The sequence below is a fragment of the Hoplias malabaricus genome, chromosome 6 (genome assembly GCF_029633855.1).
Source record: "Hoplias malabaricus isolate fHopMal1 chromosome 6, fHopMal1.hap1, whole genome shotgun sequence".
In the NCBI taxonomy this organism is placed as follows: domain Eukaryota; kingdom Metazoa; phylum Chordata; class Actinopteri; order Characiformes; family Erythrinidae; genus Hoplias; species Hoplias malabaricus.
Window position 1 is genome coordinate 31,082,056 of NC_089805.1, and position 22,713 is coordinate 31,104,768.

The following is a 22,713-nucleotide window of genomic DNA, read 5'->3' on the forward strand; positions in this document are numbered from 1 at the left end:
TACATTAGTGCTGTGCACAAGGTTGTGGTGTTTAATAAAGCCTACTCTAATAAAACACAGACTAAGGTCTTGTATATTTGCACACTTACTTGACTAAAGATTAGCTCCAATGTCATTGGCTCTTCCTGCTTTTAACTGGCCATGCAGCAGATGTGTGACACTGAGGGAAGGTGGGATTTGACTTTATCTGGATGGAGGCAGGACGACACCTGGTGGATATACTGACAATGACATAAGATCAAAATGATATCTCAGCACTTTAAAGAATTTCGTCATTTACAGGTATTCACAAAATAATTTTGACCTATGACAAATGTTGACTTATAATAACATTTTATTTAACTCACATAAACAAGTGACAAAAGAATGTAAGATATTGTGGCAGAGATCTTAATTACAACAAAATGTAAATAAAAACAGAATGCAAAGATGTGCAAATCATTTAAACCCTATATTTAATTGAAAATAGAACAAAGACAATATTTCAAACGTTGAAACTGGGAAATGTTATTAATTCTTGAACAATATTTGCGCATTTTCAATTTGATGCCAGCAACGCATAAAAAGTCATTAATTGGCAATATGTCATTGACCTGGGCAGCACGGTGACGCAGCAGGTAGTGTCGCAGTCACACAGCTCCAGGGACCTGGAGGTTGTTGCTTTGAGCCCCACTCCAGGTGACTGTCTGTGAGGAGTTTGGTGTGTTCTCCCCGTGTCCGTGTGGGTTTGCTCCAGGTGTTCTGGTTTCCTCCCATGGTCCAAAAACACACTTTGGTAGGTGGATTGGTGACTTAAAAGTGTCCATATGTGTCTATAACCACTTATCCAGTTCAGGGTCGTGGTGGGTCCAGAGCCTACCTGGAATCATTGGGTGCAAGGTGGGAATACACCCTGGAGGGGGCGCCAGTCCTTCACAGGGCAACACACACTCTCACATTCACTCACACACTCACACCTATGGACACCGTTGAGTCGCCAATCAACCTACCAGTGTTTTTGGACTGTGGGAGCAAACCCAAGCAGACACAGGGAGAACACACCAACTCCTCACAGACAGTCACCTGGGAGCAGGAATCGAACCCACAACCTCCAGGCCCCTGGAGCTGTGTGACTGTGACACTACCTGCTGTGACACTAATCTTAACTGTTATAATTTAATTTTCCACTGAACAAAATTGGAACAGGGGCAAAAATAAAGGAGTATATTTGTAGAATATTCAGTTTACACTTGAAACACTGCTCTAAGCAAGTGAAAAATCTAAAATGAGAATTCACCAACGACAACGTTGTAGCTTGCCAATTTTTACAAAACTATTTTACAAAACTACTAAGATTATTGTCAAACAGTTCAAAAAGGATATTGTTTAATGCAAGACTCAAAAGGATTTCAGTATTTTACTATCTACCTTACTTAACACTGAAAACGTTTCAGGAAATCTGAAGAAATTTCAGCCTACGTAATGGTAAATCTGGAAAAAACTGTTGAATGAATGCTACTGTGATAAATATAGTCACATGGGCTCAGGAGTATGGCTGAAAGATTAATCGTAATTATATTTAAATCACAATGTTATAGAGTGGCCCTGTGAAGGACTGGCTCCCCCTCCAGGGTGTATTCCCCGCCTTGTGCCCAATGATTCCAGGTAGGCTCTGGACCCACCGCGACCCTGAATTGGATAAGCGGTTACAGATAATGAATGAATGAATGAATGTTATAGAGTGCAATTTACAGCTCAATAACTGCAATTTTAATTCTAGTCAACATTATCAAAAAACAATATGCTAAGCTTTACATGAGAAAGTTTAGAATTATATTATAATTATATTATAATATATTACAGAATTAGAAAAATCATTGGGTAAACTATACTGCATACAAATCAGCCACAACTAAATGACATTGTGGCACTCTACATTTAGTGTTGGCCTTCTTGCTAATATAAACAGGCCTGAACTTGGACCTTCATTTATAGAAAATAAAAGCGATTTGATTCACGGTCGGGTGGCACGGTGGCACAGCAGGTAGCGTCGCAATCACACAGCTCCAGGGGTCTGGAGGTTGTGGGTTCAATTTCCACTCCAGGTGACTGTTTGTGAGGAGTTGAGTGTTCTCCCCATGTTTCCTCTGGGTTCTCCGGTTTCCTCTCACAGTCCAAAAACACATGTTGGTAGGTGGATTGGTGACTCAAAAGTGTGAGTGTGTCTGTGTTGCCCTGTGAAGGACTGGCGCCCCCTCTAAGGTGTATTCCTACCTTGCGCCCAATGATTCCAGGTAGGCTCTGGACCCACCGAGACCCTGAACTGGATAAGCGGTTACAGATAATGAATGAATGAATGATTCACTGTGTCAAAGACCAAATTAGATAGCTGTAACTTTTTCCAGCTGCAGCTGTTAGAATGCCTTCCATAACAAAAAGAACCAAGAACATCACTCCAATTCTCAGGTTACTCCACTGGCTAGCTTTTAAGTGCCTTGGGCCAAAATATTCTACTGATCTTCTTTTAGTATTTGAACCAGTAGGCCCCAGTAGGCACTTGGGACAGATCAGCTAGTATTGCCTAGAGATAGAACCACACAGTGGGAGGCAGCTTTTAGTCATTATGCTGCCCGTTCCTGAAACAAATTCCCAGATAATGTCAGTTTTGCCCCAAATGCTGCAATCTTCTACTCCAGACTAAAGACAGTCCTGTTCTCCTGTAATTTTTTAACATTGTACTTGATGACAGCATACATTTTTTTCTTTAAACTTGTCTTAAATTTATTTTACTGTCTTTTTGCACTTTTTTTATGATGGAGTTTTAGGGCCACAGCATTGAAAACCAAAATAAGATTCTGAGAATAAAGAATTCTGAGAAAATTTCAGAATAATTCTGAGAAAAAAATGTCAGTATAATTCAGAGAATAAAGTCTGAATATTTAGAGAAACAATGATTTGGGTTATTATTTATTATAATATGTAGACAGACTCACCGACTGTGCGCCATAGAATGAGTTGTGAAAGAAGCAGTCAGTGAACAGAATTATTTATTTAACGCATCCACACAACATGACGAATAACCCTGTCAGTGCAGCCACTGACTGCAATGCATATGGCTTTAATTCATTGTACGAGTACATAAGCCATAATGCGATGGAGCCTCATGAGCACACTGGAGTTCCATTCCCTCTGGATCAATCATTTTTGATCATTAATTGTAACCTCTTCTGAATAAACAGGTTTGTGCACAACCAATTTAGGGTGTAAATACTAATCATAATCTGGCCTTGATGTGGCAGAGGACTGAGTATTTATTCCTGAAATATATACACTGAAGTATACACAGCAGTACACTGAATTCCTCAATACTGTGGTTGTGTCTGCCCCATTAAACGTGCAGCGAATTATTCCAACATTATTCTCAGGAATATTCATTCATTCATTATCTGTAACCGCTTATCCAGTTCAGGGTCGCGGTGGGTCCAGAGGCTACCTGGAATCATTGGGAGCAAGGCAGGAATACACCCTGGAGGGGGCGCCAGTCCTTCACAGGGCAACACAGACACACACACATTCACTCACACACTCACACCTACGGACACTTTTGAGTCGCCAATCCACCTACCAACGTGTGTTTTTGGACTGTGGGAGGAAACTGGAGCACCTGGAGGAAACCCACGCAGACACGGGGAGAACACACCAACTCCTCACAGACATTCACCCGGAGCGGGAATCAAACCCACAACCTCCAGGTCCCTGGAGCTGTATGATTGTGACACTACCTGCTGCGCCTGCTATGCCGCCCATTCTCAGGAATATTCCGACATTATTTTCAGAATTATTCCGACATTATTCTCAGAATTCTGACTTTATTTTCTGAATCTTTTTTTTTTCTTCAATGCCATGGCCTTAAAACTGTCACACTTTTTGCACTACTTTAAAAGAAGCTATGAAAATGGATTTGGACTGCCTTTTATGTTTAAGCAATTGTGTTCATTTCTCTTTATATTTTGAATTAAAATATTTAATCTAAGGGCAGCATGATGGCGCAGCAGGTAGTGTTGCACTCACACATCCTGGGGTTGTGGGTTCAAGTCCCGCTCCGGGTGACTATCTTGAGGAGTTTGGTGTGTTCTCTCTGCATCCACATGGGTTTCCTCCGGGTGCCACCTCCGGTGGTTTCCTACCACAGTCCAAAAACACATGTTGGTAGGTTGATTGGTGACTCAAAAGTGTCCGTAGGTGTGAGTGTATGTCGCCTTGTGAAGGACTGGCGCCCCCTCCAGGATGTGTTCCTGCCTTGCGCCCAGTGATTTTGGGTAGGTTCTGGACCCACAGCGACCCGGAACGGTTACAGATAATGAATAAATTAATTAATTAATTAATTCATATTTATTCTATTACTTTATATTTAATATACATTAAATATAGCTATGTGCCTTCTGCTGTTTATTTTACAACTGTTCCCAAAAGGCAAATCCTGTGCACAAGAATCCACTGCAAATCCATTTTCATAGCTTCTTTGTTGGAGGTGATCTATATTCGTAGTCTCTTTGCTAGAGGTGATTCATACAAATGTACATCTTCAGTTTAATTCCTGTTTCATAAAACAAGAAACATCATTTAGGCCTATCTCCCTTGCCCAGAAGATGTGAAGATTTGCTCTGTGTAGCGCAAAATAGCAGAAATGTCTTTAATTTTCTATTATTTTAATTCTTTTATTAGTTAAAGTTTTTCAATAGTTGTGTATTTTACTTTATTATTATTATCTTTTTTGTTTTGTTTTATTTTATTTATTTATTTATTTTTGTATATCCTTTATTCATTTATGCCATAGTGAAAAAAAGGTGGTCTGTATATAGCCTTGTCTTGCATGGTCAGAAAAAATCTAAATTAGATATTTTCCCCAAATCATTCAGCCCTACACAGGACTACTTAGTAAAAACATGTTATATGTAACAGTCCACTGCTTCATCAAGAAATTAACCTGAAACTCAAATATGCAAGGAGAAAGCACTCAATCAATTCTGTGCAGAAACCCTGCCAAATTCTCGGACACCTAGCGCGCCGATTGCCCAAAACCAAATTACTGAAATGAGTCCATGTTTCAGGGCTTTTTGTTTGTTTGTTTGTATTTTAGGGGGGTAGCTAACTTCCGTCATGATTTGGCTTCATAAATGGCCTTGCTATGTGATTTGCATGTGTGAAGACATTGACTGATGTATTAGAGATGCTGCTAGGACCTCCATGTTTATTTTATAATACCAGGCCTCATTCAGCACATGCTACAACCACCTTTGCAGATAAAATGTTTAACTTGAGTGACATTTCGAGAGTTAAAAAATTGTCTACTGGAACTAGGCACATAATGAAAAAAGCGAATAATGAAAAAGCGACAGCAACTAGACATGAACAGTTCAAGTCTTCTATAAAGCAAGAAATAAAAAAGAAAAATTCTACATGCAATAAAAATTTTATAATAATTTTTACCATCAGTCCTCAAATGAAGGGGAAAATTTTAATTAAAAAGATATTTGAAGTAACACAAAGTACGCATCTGTCCCATATCTTGTCAGTTAAATTTTAAGAGAATCACTGAAAGTTTGTAAGCTAATTATTGTACACTTACAAATGTTCAATGAAAACCTGATTTTGCATTATATATATATATATATATATGGGGATAATTATATATATATATATATATATATATATATATATATATATATATATATGTCTAATTATCCCCAGAATGATGTTAAAATCTGACCATATAACGTTAATTATATCAAGAAACCTTGATATTTGTATTGCTGGTTATTTGTTCAGTGAAAATGGATTACCAGTCATATGTTACACGTTTATAAAGGGGGTATAACCCTCCTTCTCTGAGCAGTTTCAGGCTGTAAACATCGTCCTGTCTGTTTAAACCAAGCGGAGGGCGGGCGGAGAGAAGGCGCCATTTTGTTTGTTTTACCCACAGAATGTATCATAGGAGAAGGGGAGAGAGGGGGCGAGAGAGACCCTTGTATACAGCTGCCAAATAAGAGAATCTACGATAGGAGCGTTGTGTAAGTAACACTGGGTGAAAGTAGCATGTGCATTTCTCTTGTACACTGGATTTAAACTGTGATTCTGATGTTATCTTACGGTCGGTGGTCTTCTTGCTGATTGACTGGCACGTAACCAGTTAAATGATTTGCTAGCAAAGCTAGCACTGTCATGGACTGGAATAATGTTATTAACGTTAACATTAATTCTGTTTTTACTCTTAATATCGGCACTTAGCCTAGTTATCTTTAATTTTTGTACTATATGCATTGACATAAGCAACAGTGATATGCCATACCTATATTTTCTAACGATGGTTGGTATCACTATACTAAAGACCAAAACAGATTGTCGCGAATTTACAGGTAAGGTTGGTGCAGTTAATCAGGACCGTTATGCGTGCAATACAAGTGGTGCAGTCAGTCTGTCAGGCCTTTAACATAGCTGTGTTTGACAGGTCTTCAGTCACTCCTACACACACATAAACACACACACTGCAGTCTGTCAGTAGCTGGGCAGTATCATTGTAGAGATTTTGGCTCTGCGGTCCAGCACAACTATCATATTACTTTGCAGTCGGAAGCTGTAAAATGGGCACAATAAATAGAAACATTTGTTGAATTGCAGATGTCAGTTATTCACATAATATAAATAGATACATCCAAATAAAAGGAAAAATAAACCAGATTGACTCATAAACATCTTCAGATACTCTCCATCTTTCCTGGTGATGCTCTTGCAGCCCTTTAAATCATTAAAAAATGTCTTCAGGCTTATTTCTATTATGTAAATATATGTATGCATGTTCAGTTAAGTTCTGTTTGTGTAATTCACTTGTGCTTCCTAAACAAAATAAATAAATAAATAAAATTAATTGGTTGTATCATAAACAGGTTATAGTGAATGATAAATTGCCTTTTGTTGTCAAGTGGTTTTTGGACTATCCTACTTTTTTCCCTTCTCTGACACTGTCATTGATTTATTGGATTAAGGCACAACATAAGTACAAAGCTTTTTTTTTACCACATGAAAAGCTGAAATTTTACCTTTGCTCAGAGCTGACTAAGTACATCTGAACACATACACTGTTTATCTTGTTTTAGCTTTGCTAATTATTTGGGGTATCATCTGTCCAAAAATAACATTTAGCTGTCTATAAATTGCAGGATTGGCGTCCCCCACCACCTCACTTGTGAGAAGGTGCTGGGACGATGTTTTATGCCCACTTTGTGCTCAGCAAACGTGGGCCGCTGGCCAAAATCTGGCTGGCGGCCCACTGGGACAAGAAGCTGACAAAAGCACATGTGTTTGAGTGCAACCTGGAGAGTAGTGTGGAGAGCATCATCTCGCCGAAGGTGAGGTTGGATCAGTTATTTGTTAAATATATCAGTCAAATCACACTGCAATTATATAGATGAATAAATGCAGTTTATAATTAGTTTAAAGTAATGTGCAGAACATTGTAACGAAGTATCAAGTTATTTAAAAAAAATTATTGAAAAATCTGAATGTTTCTTTTTTGGGTTAGGTAAAAATGGCTCTCCGTACATCTGGTCACTTACTGCTGGGTGTTGTGCGGATCTACCACAGAAAAGCCAAGTACCTGCTTGCTGACTGCAATGAAGCATTCATTAAGATCAAGATGGCTTTTCGTCCAGGTATGGATTATTTACGGATTATGGTTTAAATTAACCAAAGACAAATATAGTTTTATGTCTCACATAGTTATTGACAGATGGGCTTTTTACACTACTGCATATTTAGAAAGAGCCAAGAATTGTGCAGCATCTCATCTCAAATATATAATAACCGTAACAATTTATTTGTAGCATTTGCTATTTTATTTACGAAGAATTTTTTATGTGCTGACTTCATAGATGTTGAGCTAGTTTGTATACTCTCCTTTTAAAACAGGTGTTGTCGATCTGCCTGAGGAGAACCGAGAAGCTGCCTACAATGCCATCACCTTACCTGAGGAGTTCCATGATTTTGACCAGCCTCTTCCTGACCTGGAGTGAGTGCTTCTAGGGTCAAATGTTTATATTATTCTGGCAAATTGTTGTTTTGAAAATTTGAGTTTAAAAATTTTCCATGTTTTCTATTCTAGCGATATTGATGTTGCCCAGCAGTTTACCTTGAATCAATCTCGTGTGGAAGAAATCACCATGCGGGAGGAGGTGGGCAACTTGAATTTGCTACAAGAAAATGATTTTGGTAAGATACTCTTTTTTTCTTTTATAGGTCTCACTTTCTAAAAAATGTGATGAGTTGGGGACAGTGTTGGTAAACTAGTTTTCCAACTAGTGTTTTTTTTTTTTTTTTGCCAATGAAGCTGTTTAAAAAGAATTGTGTGTGTGAGAGAGAATTGTGATTTCACAAGCATTTGATGTAATTTATATTGTAAGTAATATTTCAGTAATTTAGTTTTTACTTTGCTGAATTTTGTAATGAAAAATGCTGCTGTCAAGGAGTTGTAATTTTGACACTTAAGGATTTAATCCTTTGAATATGGAGCTTACTTAATGGAGTCTGTAAATAATACGTGACTGATTTCCATTCCACAGCTGATTTTGGAATGGATGACCGAGAAATGATGCGAGAGGAGAGTGCGTTTGAGGTGGACATTATCCATGGAGCTTCTGCTTCCAACCTGCTGCTTGAGCCAGAGTCTGGCAGTGGGCAGATGACAGATAAGTCCAACCACCTGGAGTACGACCAATACAAAGATGATTTTGGAGACAACCCTATGGAGAGCAGTGAGGGTGGTATGCTGGGTAAGTTAGTTATAGCAAATATTATTACACATTAATTTACATAATAATTACTAGCTTGTGATTAAGGTACACTGTTGATCTACACTCCGCTATTTTTCTACTTACAGTGGACAAGCTGCTTAGTAATGAGGATGGGGGCGGCATATTTGATGACCCTCCTGCTATTACAGAGAGTGTCATGATGCCCCAGGATCATGGTGGAGATGACGATGACGACTTTGACAATCTGTCCCGTAAGAGACCCAAAATGTATTTTTTATGCTCTACTATTCTGCACTTAATGTGTTCTATTGCAAGAACAGTAGACATTGTAACAAGTGGATGTGTCGGGTATAGCCGCAGGAGGTCCAGATAGTCCTGACTCTGGCCCAGTGGAGCAGCTCCCTACCATGACTGACCAGACAGAGCAGACTACCCTGGTGCACAACGAGGAGGAAGCTTTTGCCCTAGAACCAATTGACATCACAGGTCAGTTAGTGGAGTACAGTTTCTAATAGACCGCATATTTTAACTAAACTTAAACATAATTTTGGTGACATATGGATCAAAACTGCATATGTAGAAGATGCATCAGCATCATTACTGTCTTTCAACCTACAATGGCACTTTATTCACAATTGCCATTAGTATTTCTAAATTTATTCACTTATCATTTTTTTTATTCTTATCATAACATTTTCCCCATTGTTGCATGTCTCAGTGAAGGAAACTAAAGCTAAGAGGAAGAGGAAGCTGATTGTGGACAGTGTAAAGGAATTGGACAGTAAAACTATTCGGGCACAGCTGAGTGACTACTCAGATATTGTCACCACTCTGGACCTCGCACCCCCTACTAAGAAGCTGATGATGTGGAAGGAAACAGGAGGGGTGGAGAAGCTCTTCTCCCTGCCTGCTCAGCCTCTCTGGAATAGCAGGCTGCTTAAGGTTAGAATGAGTCTGAAGATCAATCTAGTACTACTGAAGGACTTAACTAAAGGATTAGAATAATAGAAGTGACATGGAGCATTTCTTTTCTCTCTCAGGATTTGTCAAAGGCCTTTTAAAAAGTCTTGCATTACTTTGCCCTTCACTGAATTGTATAACGTATCAACACAAGTAATTTTTTACTTTGAGGATGGACCAAAACCCACAGCTGTCATATCAAGATGTGCAATGGCCATTAACCCAAAGTACATGCTCTAATTTTTCATTTTCTTCTGCATTCCTTTACATCTGTTATATTGCAGTGCTGTAAAGCAAACTTCATCTTATACTTTTGAATATGTGCAGCAGATCTATGTTGATTTAAATATAAGTAAATATAAGGGCCAAAACGGTCTCTTAGCTGACTTTGTGACTACCACTGCAGATGTTCACAAGGTGCCTGACACCTCTTGTGCCAGAAGAGCTGAGAAAAAGGAGGAAGGGGGGTGAGGCAGACAGTCTGGATGAATTCCTCAAAGACCTGGAGAACCCTGAAGTGCCCAGAGAGGAAACCTTAACTCAGCAGAGAGAGATTATTGGTAAACTGGATTTTCTTTCAGTAAGAAGCGAAATATGTGTATGCATGTCTTATTTTTGGCTTTAGTGTAATATTATATTGTATGGACACTACCTTAGATACATTAGTTATATTCCGCATCTAGTAGCATATTCAAAACAATTTCAAAAAAAGAAAGTGGAGAAATAATTATGAAGTCTTGATTTCTCCTGCACTACAGGATATCTCTAACTGTCTGTGGGCCAAACAGATCTAAATGTTCATAAAGTGAATGATGTAAAAGTTGTACAAAGATTCATAAGAAGGGCCTCCAGAGCTGGCTAAGAAATGTGTGTTATCACAGGGACACAAATTCTAACCCTCACAATGGCAAGCCTTTGTACTTCCACAAGTTTAAATGTTCACAGCTTTTCTTGCTCTCTGGGTGGAAGGAACGTTGTAGATTTTTTCTATAAATCTATAACAGTTCTGACCAGCAATGTATTTCCAAAGATGCACATAAATAGAACTTCCCAGCCACTGCTGTCTTCGAAGTGTGTACAGTTGCCCTTTAACATTACAAAGAATAGCAATTTGAAAGATATACTTGCAGGTTTTATATGTCTCAGAGAAAGCATGTTCTTACCTTCACAATCCAATATTGGTTGATTCTGTTTTATAGAGGAGATTCCGACAGCTGGTGGGAATTTGCAGCTGCCGATATTAGGTAGATAAATTTTACATTCTAATAGGTAGTGCCTCATTTTGGCACTCCATTGCAAACAATGTGTGATTCTTTTAATACCTAATACATTTGAGTATTTGAAACTGTTTATGTTCATTCATTCATTGTCTATAATGGCTAATACACTTCAGGTAGGTCCTTAACTATGGCGTCAAATCCATGTAAAAAATCACAAGCGCTTAAAACCATTTTGCGCAAAAGTACACTCGTGAGTGTTTAAAACCATTTTGCACAATGAAAATTACTCTAGTGAACGAGGAAATTGTATTTGTACTCATTCATTCATTCATTGTCTGAAAAAGCTTATCCAATTCAGGGTCGTGGTGGGACCGGAGCCTACCCTGAATCACTGGGCGCAAGGCGGGAACACACCCTGGAGGGGGCGCCAGTCCTTCAAAGTGTGACACACACTCACACATTCACACCTACTGACATTTTTGACTCACCAGTCCGACTACCAACGTGTGTTTTTGGACCGTGGGAGGAAACCCACGTGGACACGGGGAGAACACACCAACTCCTCACAGACAGTCACCTAGAGCAGGACTTGAACCCACAACCTCCAGGTCCTTGGAGCTGTGTGACTGCGACACTACCTGCTGTGCCACTGTGCCGCCCTGTACTTGTACTCACACGACAAATTCACTTGGCAAATCCATGCAGGTGTTTAGCGTGTCTGTACACAACTAGAGCGGGTGGAATAAAGACCATTTACTGATGAGGAGTCAACTCCAAAAAAATCACAGATTCTTTAAGATGAAAGTTGAATCAACTTTGGGATTTTAAATTAGAACTTGGCATTATTTCCACAAGTGTACCATATCACGAATATGAAACTGATGTAAACACTGGGTAAGCCATGGCTCCCGGTTAATACACACAGCAGCGCTGTTAGAGCAGCCGAGAAAAGTGCCTCCAGTCGGTCAGAGCACTGTCCTGCTTAATTTCTTTGTGAGTTACTTTTCTGTTTTCAAATCAGAATGTGGATATAGGTAAACTGTCTCCTGTTTCCCATTTTCCCCATTTCAAAATGTGGATCTCCATTTCATTGCACAAGTGTACTTCTCATGATTTTTGACAGGGATCTGATGCCATACCTTAACCTACCTGGAATCACTGAGCACATGGCAGGAACAAGCCTTATACAGGGTGCCAGTCCATCACAGGACATTTCACACAGATTCACTCGCAGCTATGGACACTTGCATGGCCGGTCTACCTACCCACATGAGTTTTTGGACTCTGGGAGAAAAACTGAAGCACCTGGGAGCCCCAGGACCCTTGAGCTGTGTGACAACACTATGTGTTGTGCCACGGTGCCATTCAGACTGTTTCCAGATAGTGCAGTGTTCAAGAGTTTGTCCCTTAAAAGATCATTCTGATGTTAAGCATTCTATAAAACATTTATTTGTGTACCAAAGCAGAACATGCATTTTTCCACATAAAATATACTTTAACTAATAATTGCCTAATGCTTCTGTTTTTTGTTTGCATGTATGTATCTATATCGCTTCAGACCAGACCATCCTTGAGGAGCCAAGTGTATTACAAGCTTCTGCCATGGAGGGCAGTCGTACCACCTTGGACGAGTCAGTCATGCCTCCTCCCTCAGGGCCCCGCGGCCAGAAGCGCAAGGCACAGGACACAGAGCCTGCCCTACCTGTAAGTCCTCCACATATCTTTTAGATCAGAACTGCTTAATCCTGGTCCTGGAGATCTACCACCCTGAAGATCTCAGATCCAACATACCCAGCTCTCACATTTAATTGTCACTAAAGTCCTTCGTTACCTGGATTAGGTGTCGTTGATTAGAGTTGGAGCTAAACTGTGCAGGGTGGTAGATCTCCAGGACCAGGATTGGGCTGCCTGTTTTAGATCCTTTCATGAATCATTTCTTGAAAGACACCTGTAATCTTTCTGTGTGAGAATAATTTTAATTGTACATTGTGCTGGCCTGTGTCATCTGCAAAGGTCTTTTAAAAAGTTGTTGTTTGTAATATATGGAAAAATTAAAACAGATGTACATTATATCTGCATTATTTGAATACAGCATAAATTCATGTATGACATCCAAACTACCTCACTTCTGAGTGCAGTAAATGGCACCGCCATGGTGAACTAAGAGTGAAGATACCTGAGCCAGTTAGAGTACTTTTAAGTAAAGAAAAAAACACTATTGCGCATGCACCCATCTTGATGACAGTGCTTAAAGGATATATCATGCATCCCTGGTTTAAAATTTACCATAATAGTATATACTAGGGATGTCACAATACACATATTATAATGTATTTTTAATATATGGTGGTTCAACACAACACGAGTTTGAATCTAACGCCCGTGATACTGAGTTGCACCCATCAGCAGAGCAGAACATAGTCCTGAGGCATGCTGTAGTTCCATGCGATTTCTAATGTCACGGTGTGTAATAGTAATGCTGTGTTTCTATGATAATGCTGGAACAGTATTTAGAGCTACTGGGGAAACAACGCCATGCTGTTGTTTTGGTTAGCCTGTTGGACGATTAGCTGGATGCGAAAATGTAAACGGAGAGAGCAACCCTCTGTCTAAAATTGCTCCCTGTTCACTATTCTCTATATTATTCACTATAGTGCACTATTATAGGGAACTGAATTCAGGAGGGTAATGAATGATTTCGAACACTACCTCATGCAGTGGATTATGTGTAATCTGATATCTGCTAGTGTCCATGGATTGTACACTACTTTTGCAATGAATTGTGAGATTGTTTGAGTGCACTGAAAATTGTCCTCTATGTTTTCGAACACTACTATAAAATGGCAGAACCAAAAATTGTGCATTATATGGTGGATAGAGCACAGTTTCAAACACAGCTCAAGATCCCAACCAAAATCATCTTCGCATCTATATCCTGTTTGGAAATATTTTGGTTTCCCAGTTAGTTACAACAATGGTGGGCAAAGAATGTTGGACCAAATGCTAACTGTGTGTAAACTTTGCTCGATTATCAAACATTGGTGCTAATACCTCCAGTATTCAAAAAAGACACCTTCCAAGCGTGTCACTTACCAAGCAAGGAGAAAAGACGAGTCGCAACAGTAGCTTCTCCTGACAACGTTTAAACAGCCACTAAATGCAGACAATGAATGGGCAAAGCAAATTAATCACACCATAGGGACGTTTATAGCTTCTGATTTGCAGCCCTACTCAGTTGTAGACAATCCTGAATTCCGCAATTAGCTGGGGGTCATTTAGCCTCATTTTAAAATTCCCTCTTGCACTCGTTTTAATTTAATCAAATTGTCATACTTATTAATTTTCATACTTATTAGGTTTTTTGTTTTTGTTTTAATGAAAATTACCATTTACCAGTCTAAATATACAGTTGCATTGGTATTGGCCTCTTTGACCTCTACATCAAAAAATAAAAGGAAAATTAAAATAATTTTTTTCTCCATGTTGTATCAAAATTTTATTGTATCATATATAGCAAAAACAGCAGTATGTATTGTAATGTGAAATTTGTATATCGCTGCACCCCTAGTATATACCAGAGAATGATATATGTAAGTATAGTAAAGGCTAAAGGGCTGCTCAGATGGGTTCTGCTTTTCCCCACTTCTCCCTAGCTCAAATGTACTCTCACAATATCAGACTCTATAGGGAAAGTGGTGCCTTTTTGCCAGTAAATGTGGCCAAGAACTGCCTACTAATGCAGGAAAAGAATTTTGACTGACACCAAAGGACCAATAACAAGTCTGCTTTTTTACATGATGTAGAGAATGACCAGTGCCAGAGCCAGCACAATAAAATATATTGTTGTGCTTATACGCGGAGGAACAGATAGGCAGTCAAAATGTAACTGGTAGAATCCTGACAGTGAGGCCAGTTTAACAAACAGAATTTGTCCTTCTACTTGTAAGCAGAGCATCTGTGGCTGAGACTAGCTTGGATATGACTGAGCTCTGCTCAGCCTATTTGCAGTTTCAAATGAATTTGCAACTCACTTAACTCACTAAAATGAACTATATATCAATCTTTGATGATGATAAATAAAGAAAATAATATTTTTTATTTATTTATTAATTTGAAAGCAGCACAGTGGTACAACGGGTAGTGTTGCACAGCTTCAGGGTCCTGGGGTTGTTGGTTCATTGTTTGTGAGGAGTTTCGTGTCTCCCTGTGTCTGTGTGAGTTTCCTTCAGGTGCTTTGCCCACAGTCCAAATAAAAAAAAAGAAACATGCTGACAGTGAGCTGGTTACACAAAAATTTTTCCATAGATGTGAGTGTGGGATACCCTGAAGCACTCTATCCAGGGCGTGTTCCCACTTTGTATCCAGTGTAGGCTGTGAACCAACCAAGACACTGAACACAATGAAGGGGTTTTACAGTTGTATGCAAGTTGTATGTATCTTGGATACCCAGACCCAAAATTTTGCATACCCTGGTACATAAGCTGTAATTGGATAAGGAAACTCCAATTGTGGCTTCTATGGCAGCAAGCTATTAATAACATTTCAATGACTGTTATTAACATGTTCCTTCTTTTTGTATTTTTTAAACTGTAGCAATGAACATACTTTTTAAAATTATGATTGATTAGAACTGTAAATATTACTGTTTGTAAATATATTTCTAAGTGTATTAGAGTACTTATTCGGATATATGAGTATTTAAAACCTGTAAATTAAATTAGAATTAGAATCACTTTACTGGCCACTGTGCTTGCACACAGAGGTATTTTTTCTCCATATTTAACCCAATCCGTGCAGTGAAACACACATTTACACACACACTATTGAACACTAGGGGGCAGTGAGCACACATGCCCAGAGCAGTGGGCAGCCCTAGCCACGACACCTAGGGAGCAGTTGGCGGTTAGGTGCCTTTCTCAAGGGCACTTCAGTCATGACCTGGCGACTCTGGAGATCAAACCAGCAACCTTCCTGTTACAAGCCAAGTTCCCTAACCACCAGGCCAAAATGCTATTTGGACTCATGATAGATGTGTAGTAAACAGTTTGCTGTGAATTATTACTTCCTGGGGTACTTGCTGATAATGTTTATGTGTGTTTAGATGCTGGAGGATGACCGCTCATCTATTGTGTCCACACGACTCAACGTTCAACAGGTGGAACTCCCACCAGAAGAGCCTGCTAACATCTCACAGCTCATTCCTGAGCTCGACCTTCTTGGAGAGAAAAGCAAGGAGAAGAAGGATGATGATGATGATGAAGAGGTAACAGAGTTTCTATGTGGGAAATTTAGCTAATTAATAATAGTTACCAAAAAGGGCTTACCTTATCCAACCCTGCTATTACAGTGTAAAGATTTATCCAGATGAATGTGTTTTGCATGGTTTTTTGTTTGTTTGTTTGTTTGTCATGTAGTAGAATGACAAAAATACGATTCCTGTACTTTACAGGAGGAGGAGGGCCAAGGTGGCGACCAAGACCAGGAGGAGAGGAGATGGAATAAGAGAACACAGCAAATGCTACATGGCTTGCAGGTATGGCCAGAGTTTTTCTCCATTCTATGTAGAATGACACAAATCTCCCAAAGGAAAAATTAAAATGTCTTTAAGCCACAAAATATAGATGGATAAAGAAAATTGTAAATGTATTTTTTATTTAAATAAATGTACAGTGTCATTGAACTTTGTAATATAAAAAATGAATTACATCCGAAGAAAGTTCGAAATACAAATAATCTACCCTAATTAACTCCACAGCCAGTGTTTACCTAAATGGTGTACAGTGTATTTTTTCTATATAATAATAACATCAATAATAATAATAATAATACTTTACAGGGGAAAGTTCATTTGAGGCTTCGTGTGTAAACAACAGGATGTTAAAATGACTACAGTAATTAACAGGGAGCAAGTGAAAATTTAAAGGCCAGGTGTAATGTGTTGTTGCAAGCAGGTGTGGTTAAGAAGGCAGGCTGCTAAGTTTTAAAACATCTGGAGCTTATGGAGGTAAGAGGAATTAATACCAGAGAGGAAAGGGTTACAGTAATCAAGACGGTTTTGCATGAATGAGTTTTTCAGCAGCAGAATAAGAGAGGGATGATCTGAAATGAGTATAACTCTATTACTGGTCCATAGGTGTGTAAATATTTACTTATTTTTGTTGTTTCGGATCACTTAAGTTGGAAATGTCTCCAAACTCATGAGACAGCTAACTGCATTACCAAAAGTGCTACAAAACTCTAATTACAAATGAGCTTCTGTGGTAATTCATACAGTGAATAAAACTTAAAGACAAGTTAAGACTTCAACAATAGCTGAAATTTCTGTCAAACATATTGTTCCACTTGAAAAATTGAGACCCATGCTCAAAGGCAATACATGACAATATCTTCATATATTGTTGCCTTTTTTTAGAGACTCAGCAGCCTGATTTTCTTAATCTTTTTTTCTAATAAATTAGTTTTCTTTGTACATTTTGGGAAATTGGTATATTTAGGTTGGTTTAGGGTGCACGAGGATGGGTGAAGGTGGGTGAGGGTGAGTGGGAAGGTGTAATTGTAATGGGTGGAAGAAATGGCTGAAAAGTGTATATATGTTGGACGTCTTCTTTCGATTGTGTCAACCTTTGTATCTTTCCTACCTCCCGATAAACAGTTGTCAAAAAGGAAAAACTATCATTCCACCTTAAAAGGAACCAAGCTTGGAGCTGTTTCCTCACAATAGTACAGGGTTCCTGTAAGAGTGGAATCCAGTATAACCCCTGTGTTCTGAACTGTATTGGAAGGAGCCACAACAACATTGCTAATAGAGAGATAGAAAAGAATGATTTTGTTAAGATTATATATGTCAGGTCATGAGCCTCAGATTTGTGAGTGTGGGTAGAGTTAATGGTTTTCCACGTTGTGCAGTTCAGCTCAGCACTGCCTGACCGTTCACACTAACACACGTGTTGACAATAAAAACCCTGTTTCAAAGAGAGCTAATTTCAGCGACTTGTGCTGGAGGAACAGAAAAGATTGTAAATAAGCTAAATAAGACAGGCTCTAGATAGACTAGGCTCTGGCCAGATAACAGGCACTTGTTGTTTAGCACACTACAGCAGAAGATTTTCCAGCTAACTGAGGCTTAAACAGATATTTAGAGGATAAATCCTCATACCTGTTAGCATAAAGTCAAGTGAAGGGTCTTCTGAGTATGCTGGTCTTCAGCTTCCTAAATATATATATATATGTGTGTGTGTGTGTGTGTGTGTGTGTGTGTGTGTGTGTGCGGAGAGAGAGAGTCTTACAGGTCATGTAAGTAAAATAAACAACTATCTGGAGACAGAGCAAGTGGTTCATGGAAAAAAAATAACTGTCATGTAAAAGTAGACAGCAGGCAAGGACTCTGGAGAAATACATTAACCAAAACAATATTATAACAAGAGAACAGGCACTGGAAAAGAACCAAACACAGACTTAGGATAAATACTCTAACTAAATACACCAGCAGAGGTGGAGATTACACCAACAGCTGTGAAGAATTAAACACATGAGGGGGCAGAGAACAATGCAGGATCTACACAGAAACAAATAGGAACATAAGGATATAGCAGAGACAAGTAAAGAAAAAATGAAAACACAAAGCTTTGGTGAAAGAAACAAGACAGAAACATGAGAAATAAAACCAGAAAATCAAGAAACATATCCTGTCCTGTAAACTGACAATGAACAGGACGGATATGTAACAATAAGATGTTTAGATGTTAGATGTTTTGTACCAGTGGACACTTTCTGTTTCTGTTTACACTTTCTTAATTTCCATACGTTTCCTTTTAAAAACTAATTTACTTTAAATCCTCAAATGTCTGTACATTGTATTTACTTTTTATTTTCACATTCTGTAAATAGAGGGTGATTGCCAAGACTGGAGCAGAATCAATCAGCCTGCTGGACCTTTGCAAAAACAACAATAAGAAGCAGGCGGCAGCCAAATTCTACAGCTTTCTGGTGCTAAAAAAGCAGCAGGCGGTGGAGCTGAACCAAGCTGAACCCTACAGTGACATCATTGCTACTCCTGGCCCACGATTTCACATCATATAGACTACTACTCTGTACGACGGTAAAGTGACATTACACTGGCAGTTTTTATTATTATTTTATTGTTTTTTGTCTTGATTTGTTTGTTTTTGGTTTGTTTTTTCTTTCAATTTTATATAGGATGTTACATTTATGTCCATGTGTGTTTTTACGCAACTTGTGCTAACTGTTTCTCAAATTGAAGATGAGATTTTTATGTCGGACCAGGTTTTGGATGTCTTATTTTACATAGAATTGTGATGCAGTCGCTTTGCATAACTATGGACACTGCAGAGAACAGTAGTGTGTGGCTTTCGGCACTCATTTGAAAAATGATGTTGCTTCCTTTCTAATACATCACTAAATATTATTTTGTCATCTAACATTTCTAATTTGTGTTGTGGAGAATGGACTAAGTCCACTAATTTTGCATGCTCCAAATAGAATATGTTGTCTGACATGGGTTTGTGTGCATTTTCATTTGTCTGATGGTTCTCCTCTGTATAAGCTAACAAGTAACAACATTCATTCTCCAAAATAATTTCAATTGACCAAATGCTGAAATTATAAATTCCAGTCAGGAAAAAGAAAGCAACATAATTTAGGTGGACTTGCCTTTGTTAAAAGCTGGTCATGGCTTTAAGAATGGAGCATGTCTTTCTTACAAGGTTTACATGGAAATGCTTATAGCCCCAAAGCTATCAGAGCAAGAATGTTGTGAACATGCACCTAAGGGCAGCTTCGAATTTGTCATGGAGACAAAGTTGAAATGAGACTGATTGTTATTTACTGTGATATGCATTAGATTAAATGCTATATTGATATTGTGCCATTTGTTTTAAACATGTTTATTACCCTTATCCATTGTGAAAGCACTCTGGAAAAATACATTTTGTTGGTTTCATCATCTGTTACTAGCCTTATGTATGAAAATGCATTTTTAAAATGTAGGTACAGAAATATTTGTTTTTTTATTCTACCTAATATATGTAATCATGTCCTGTTACAGCACATCTTTTCTTCAGATTGCCTTGTAATTTTCATTTGTTTGTTTAAGTGAAAACTGTTGAAAATACTAAGTATTGCTGTCATACGTTTTTGTTATGAATATGCCTGTAGCTCTGAACATGTGTTATCTAATTTTTGTAATAAAATGATGAAAAGTGTAATTGACTGTAATCACTGTGTCAGCTGGAGTCCTGCAGGATGTTTCTGTACTGTCGTTTTGAAATATGCACAGGTGTCCCGAGAAAAATTATCTTGAAGTCAGTGCATTTATGTAAGTTACCATGACACACCCTGATCAATCTAAAGAGCTTACTAAATAGGATTCATCCATTGCAGCAAAAAGCGTAAAGTTGCAGGATAGGCTCACCATGTGCTGAGGTGCTAAACTCAGAGTTCCACACCTACTCTGGCATTAACATCATAACAAAAACTGCGCTGGGAGCTTCATGACTTGGGTTTCCATGGCTGAGCAGCAGCATGCAAACCTTACAACTTCAAGTACAATGCCAAACATCAAATAACAAGGTGTAACACACACTGCCACAGGCCTGTGGAGCAGTGGAAAAGTGTTCTGTGGAGTAAGTCAAGTCACATTTCTCTCTCTGGCAGTCTGATCACCAAATCACCAATGGCAAGAACATGTTACTTGCCTAACTGCAATCTGTAAATTGTAATGATTGGTCAAGGACAGATAATATAAGGTTGCTTTTCAGGGGTTGCCCTAGGCCCCTTAGCTCCAGTGAAAGAAATTCTTAATGCTTCAGCATACCAAGACAGTTTGGACATTTGTATTTGTATCTGTTCCAGGATGAATGTGCACCAGTGCACAAAGCAAGGTCCATATAGATATGGTTGGGTGAGTTTAATGTTGAAGCACTTGACTCACCCACACAGACCCCTGACCTCAACCCTATCAAACACCTTTGTGATGAACTAGAACAGAGCTTGCAGGCCAGGTTCTCTCGTCCAACATCCTGTCTAAATTCACTAATGTTCTTCTGGATCAATGGCCAGGAATTCCCATAGACACGCCCCCAAACCCTGTAGAAAGCCTTTCCAAAAAAGTGGAAGCTATTCACACTGCAAAGGGAGACCACCTCTTTATTAATGTCTATAGAGTTTGAATAGGATATCAAAAAAGCTCCTGTAGATGTAATGTGTAGGTGTCCCAATACTTTGGTACATGTAGTGTAGCAAGAATCTGGATGGTTTATTTGATCCTGAGCACACAGATGCAAATAGCCAAGCTGAACACAGTAGTGGCTTATCATAAATAAGATCTGAGTAGCCACTGCAAAACAGTAAATCTCAACCAGCCAATCAAAAATCAGAATTCAAACTGACATTCTGAAAACACACCATGTATATCCAGCAAAATGAGGCGATGTAATTGTGGAACATTCACCGAAGTGTACATGATGCACACTTGCAAAGTGAATGTGGGATATACCCCAAGCAGTTACACTCAACCAACGGCAGGCTTTGTACAGAAAATCAAAAATAGTTACTTTTGGCAATGCAAATCTGTAGGTTCAAGTAATGCAGTTGTTAAAATCCACTTCCTGTCATTGGTTAATAAAACCAGTTTATTTCTTTACATTCTCTTTTATTATGTATTATTATTTTTCATACATTATTTACACATATAAATGTATTTTCTTATTTAAAAACATGTAAAATATGTGTTGTTTTTGGGGGCTGGAACAGATTAATAACATTTCAATTCATTTTAATGGAGAAATTTTAAATTACAAGCTCGTTCACAGAATGAATTAAACTCGTAACTAAAGGTATTACTCTATTCATAAAAATTCTATATTTTGAAGATATATACAAGACAATCACCTAAAGCCTTAAAGATACCTTAGATGTAACTACACTTGATATATATATATTCAGTTAGCCTGACCTATAAATATGCACTAATCCACCCTGTCTCTATTTCCACTTAATCCTACATCGCTTACATACAGCTCAAAAGCCTGGTGCAATACATGTTGATGGGATTGGTTGCTTAGGTTTATGCTGTAATTAAACCCTGCTTGTCGCAATCCACCCATTTCAGATTATATTTGGAACCCTGCTGTTTCAAAGCAAAAATGCTCATCTGTTAGGCTGACTGCTTATTTCACACGTGACATGCCTTTTTTTCGTATAAAATCACGTCGATCATTGAACATGGTAGAAAAAAATATACACTGCTCAAAAAAATAAAGGAACACTTAAACAACATAATGTAATAATATTACAATCACACTTCTGTGAAATCAACCTGTCCTGTTAGGAACTTTCAACTTCTGTTGTGCAAATGGAACAGACAACAGGTAGAAATGAGAGTCAATTATCAAGACAACCCCTATAAAGGAGTGTTTCTGCAGGTGGTGACCACAGACCATTTCTCGGTTCTCATCCTTTCTGGCTGATGTTTGGCCACCTTTGCCTCTGGCATGAGGCAGTGTCTACAACCCACAGAAGTTGCTCAGGTAGTGCAGCTCTTCCATGATGGCACATTAATGGGAGCTGTGGCAAGAAGGTTTGCTGTGTCTGTCAGCACAGTGTCCGGAGGAGATGCAAGGAGACAGGCCAGTACACCAGGAGACGTGGAGGGGGCTGTAGGAGGGCTACCCACTCCTTTGTGCAAGGAGGAATATGAGGAGCAGTGCCAGAGCTCCAATGGGCCACTA

The 22,713-nt window shown here is 38.7% G+C and overlaps 1 protein-coding gene across 2 annotated transcripts; it reads left to right on the forward strand.

Annotated features, from left to right (window-relative positions):
* Positions 1–5,941: 5,941 nt before the first annotated feature.
* On the forward strand, positions 5,942–20,179 carry rad21b (RAD21 cohesin complex component b). 2 transcript variants are annotated; one of them, XM_066674334.1, is made up of 15 exons: positions 5,942–6,050; positions 7,197–7,385; positions 7,559–7,688; positions 7,945–8,044; positions 8,138–8,244; positions 8,595–8,804; positions 8,912–9,037; positions 9,141–9,272; positions 9,505–9,728; positions 10,153–10,306; positions 10,946–10,990; positions 12,525–12,670; positions 16,068–16,229; positions 16,416–16,499; positions 18,854–20,179. In XM_066674334.1, exons 2-15 carry the CDS (start codon positions 7,242–7,244, stop codon positions 19,043–19,045), a joined length of 1,956 nt encoding a protein of 651 aa, XP_066530431.1. In that variant the 5' UTR covers positions 5,942–6,050; positions 7,197–7,241; the 3' UTR covers positions 19,046–20,179. The 2 variants fall into 2 exon arrangements, with proteins under 2 accessions (XP_066530431.1, XP_066530432.1); XM_066674335.1 differs by lacking the exon at positions 10,946–10,990.
* The last annotated feature ends 2,534 nt before the right edge of the window (positions 20,180–22,713 follow it).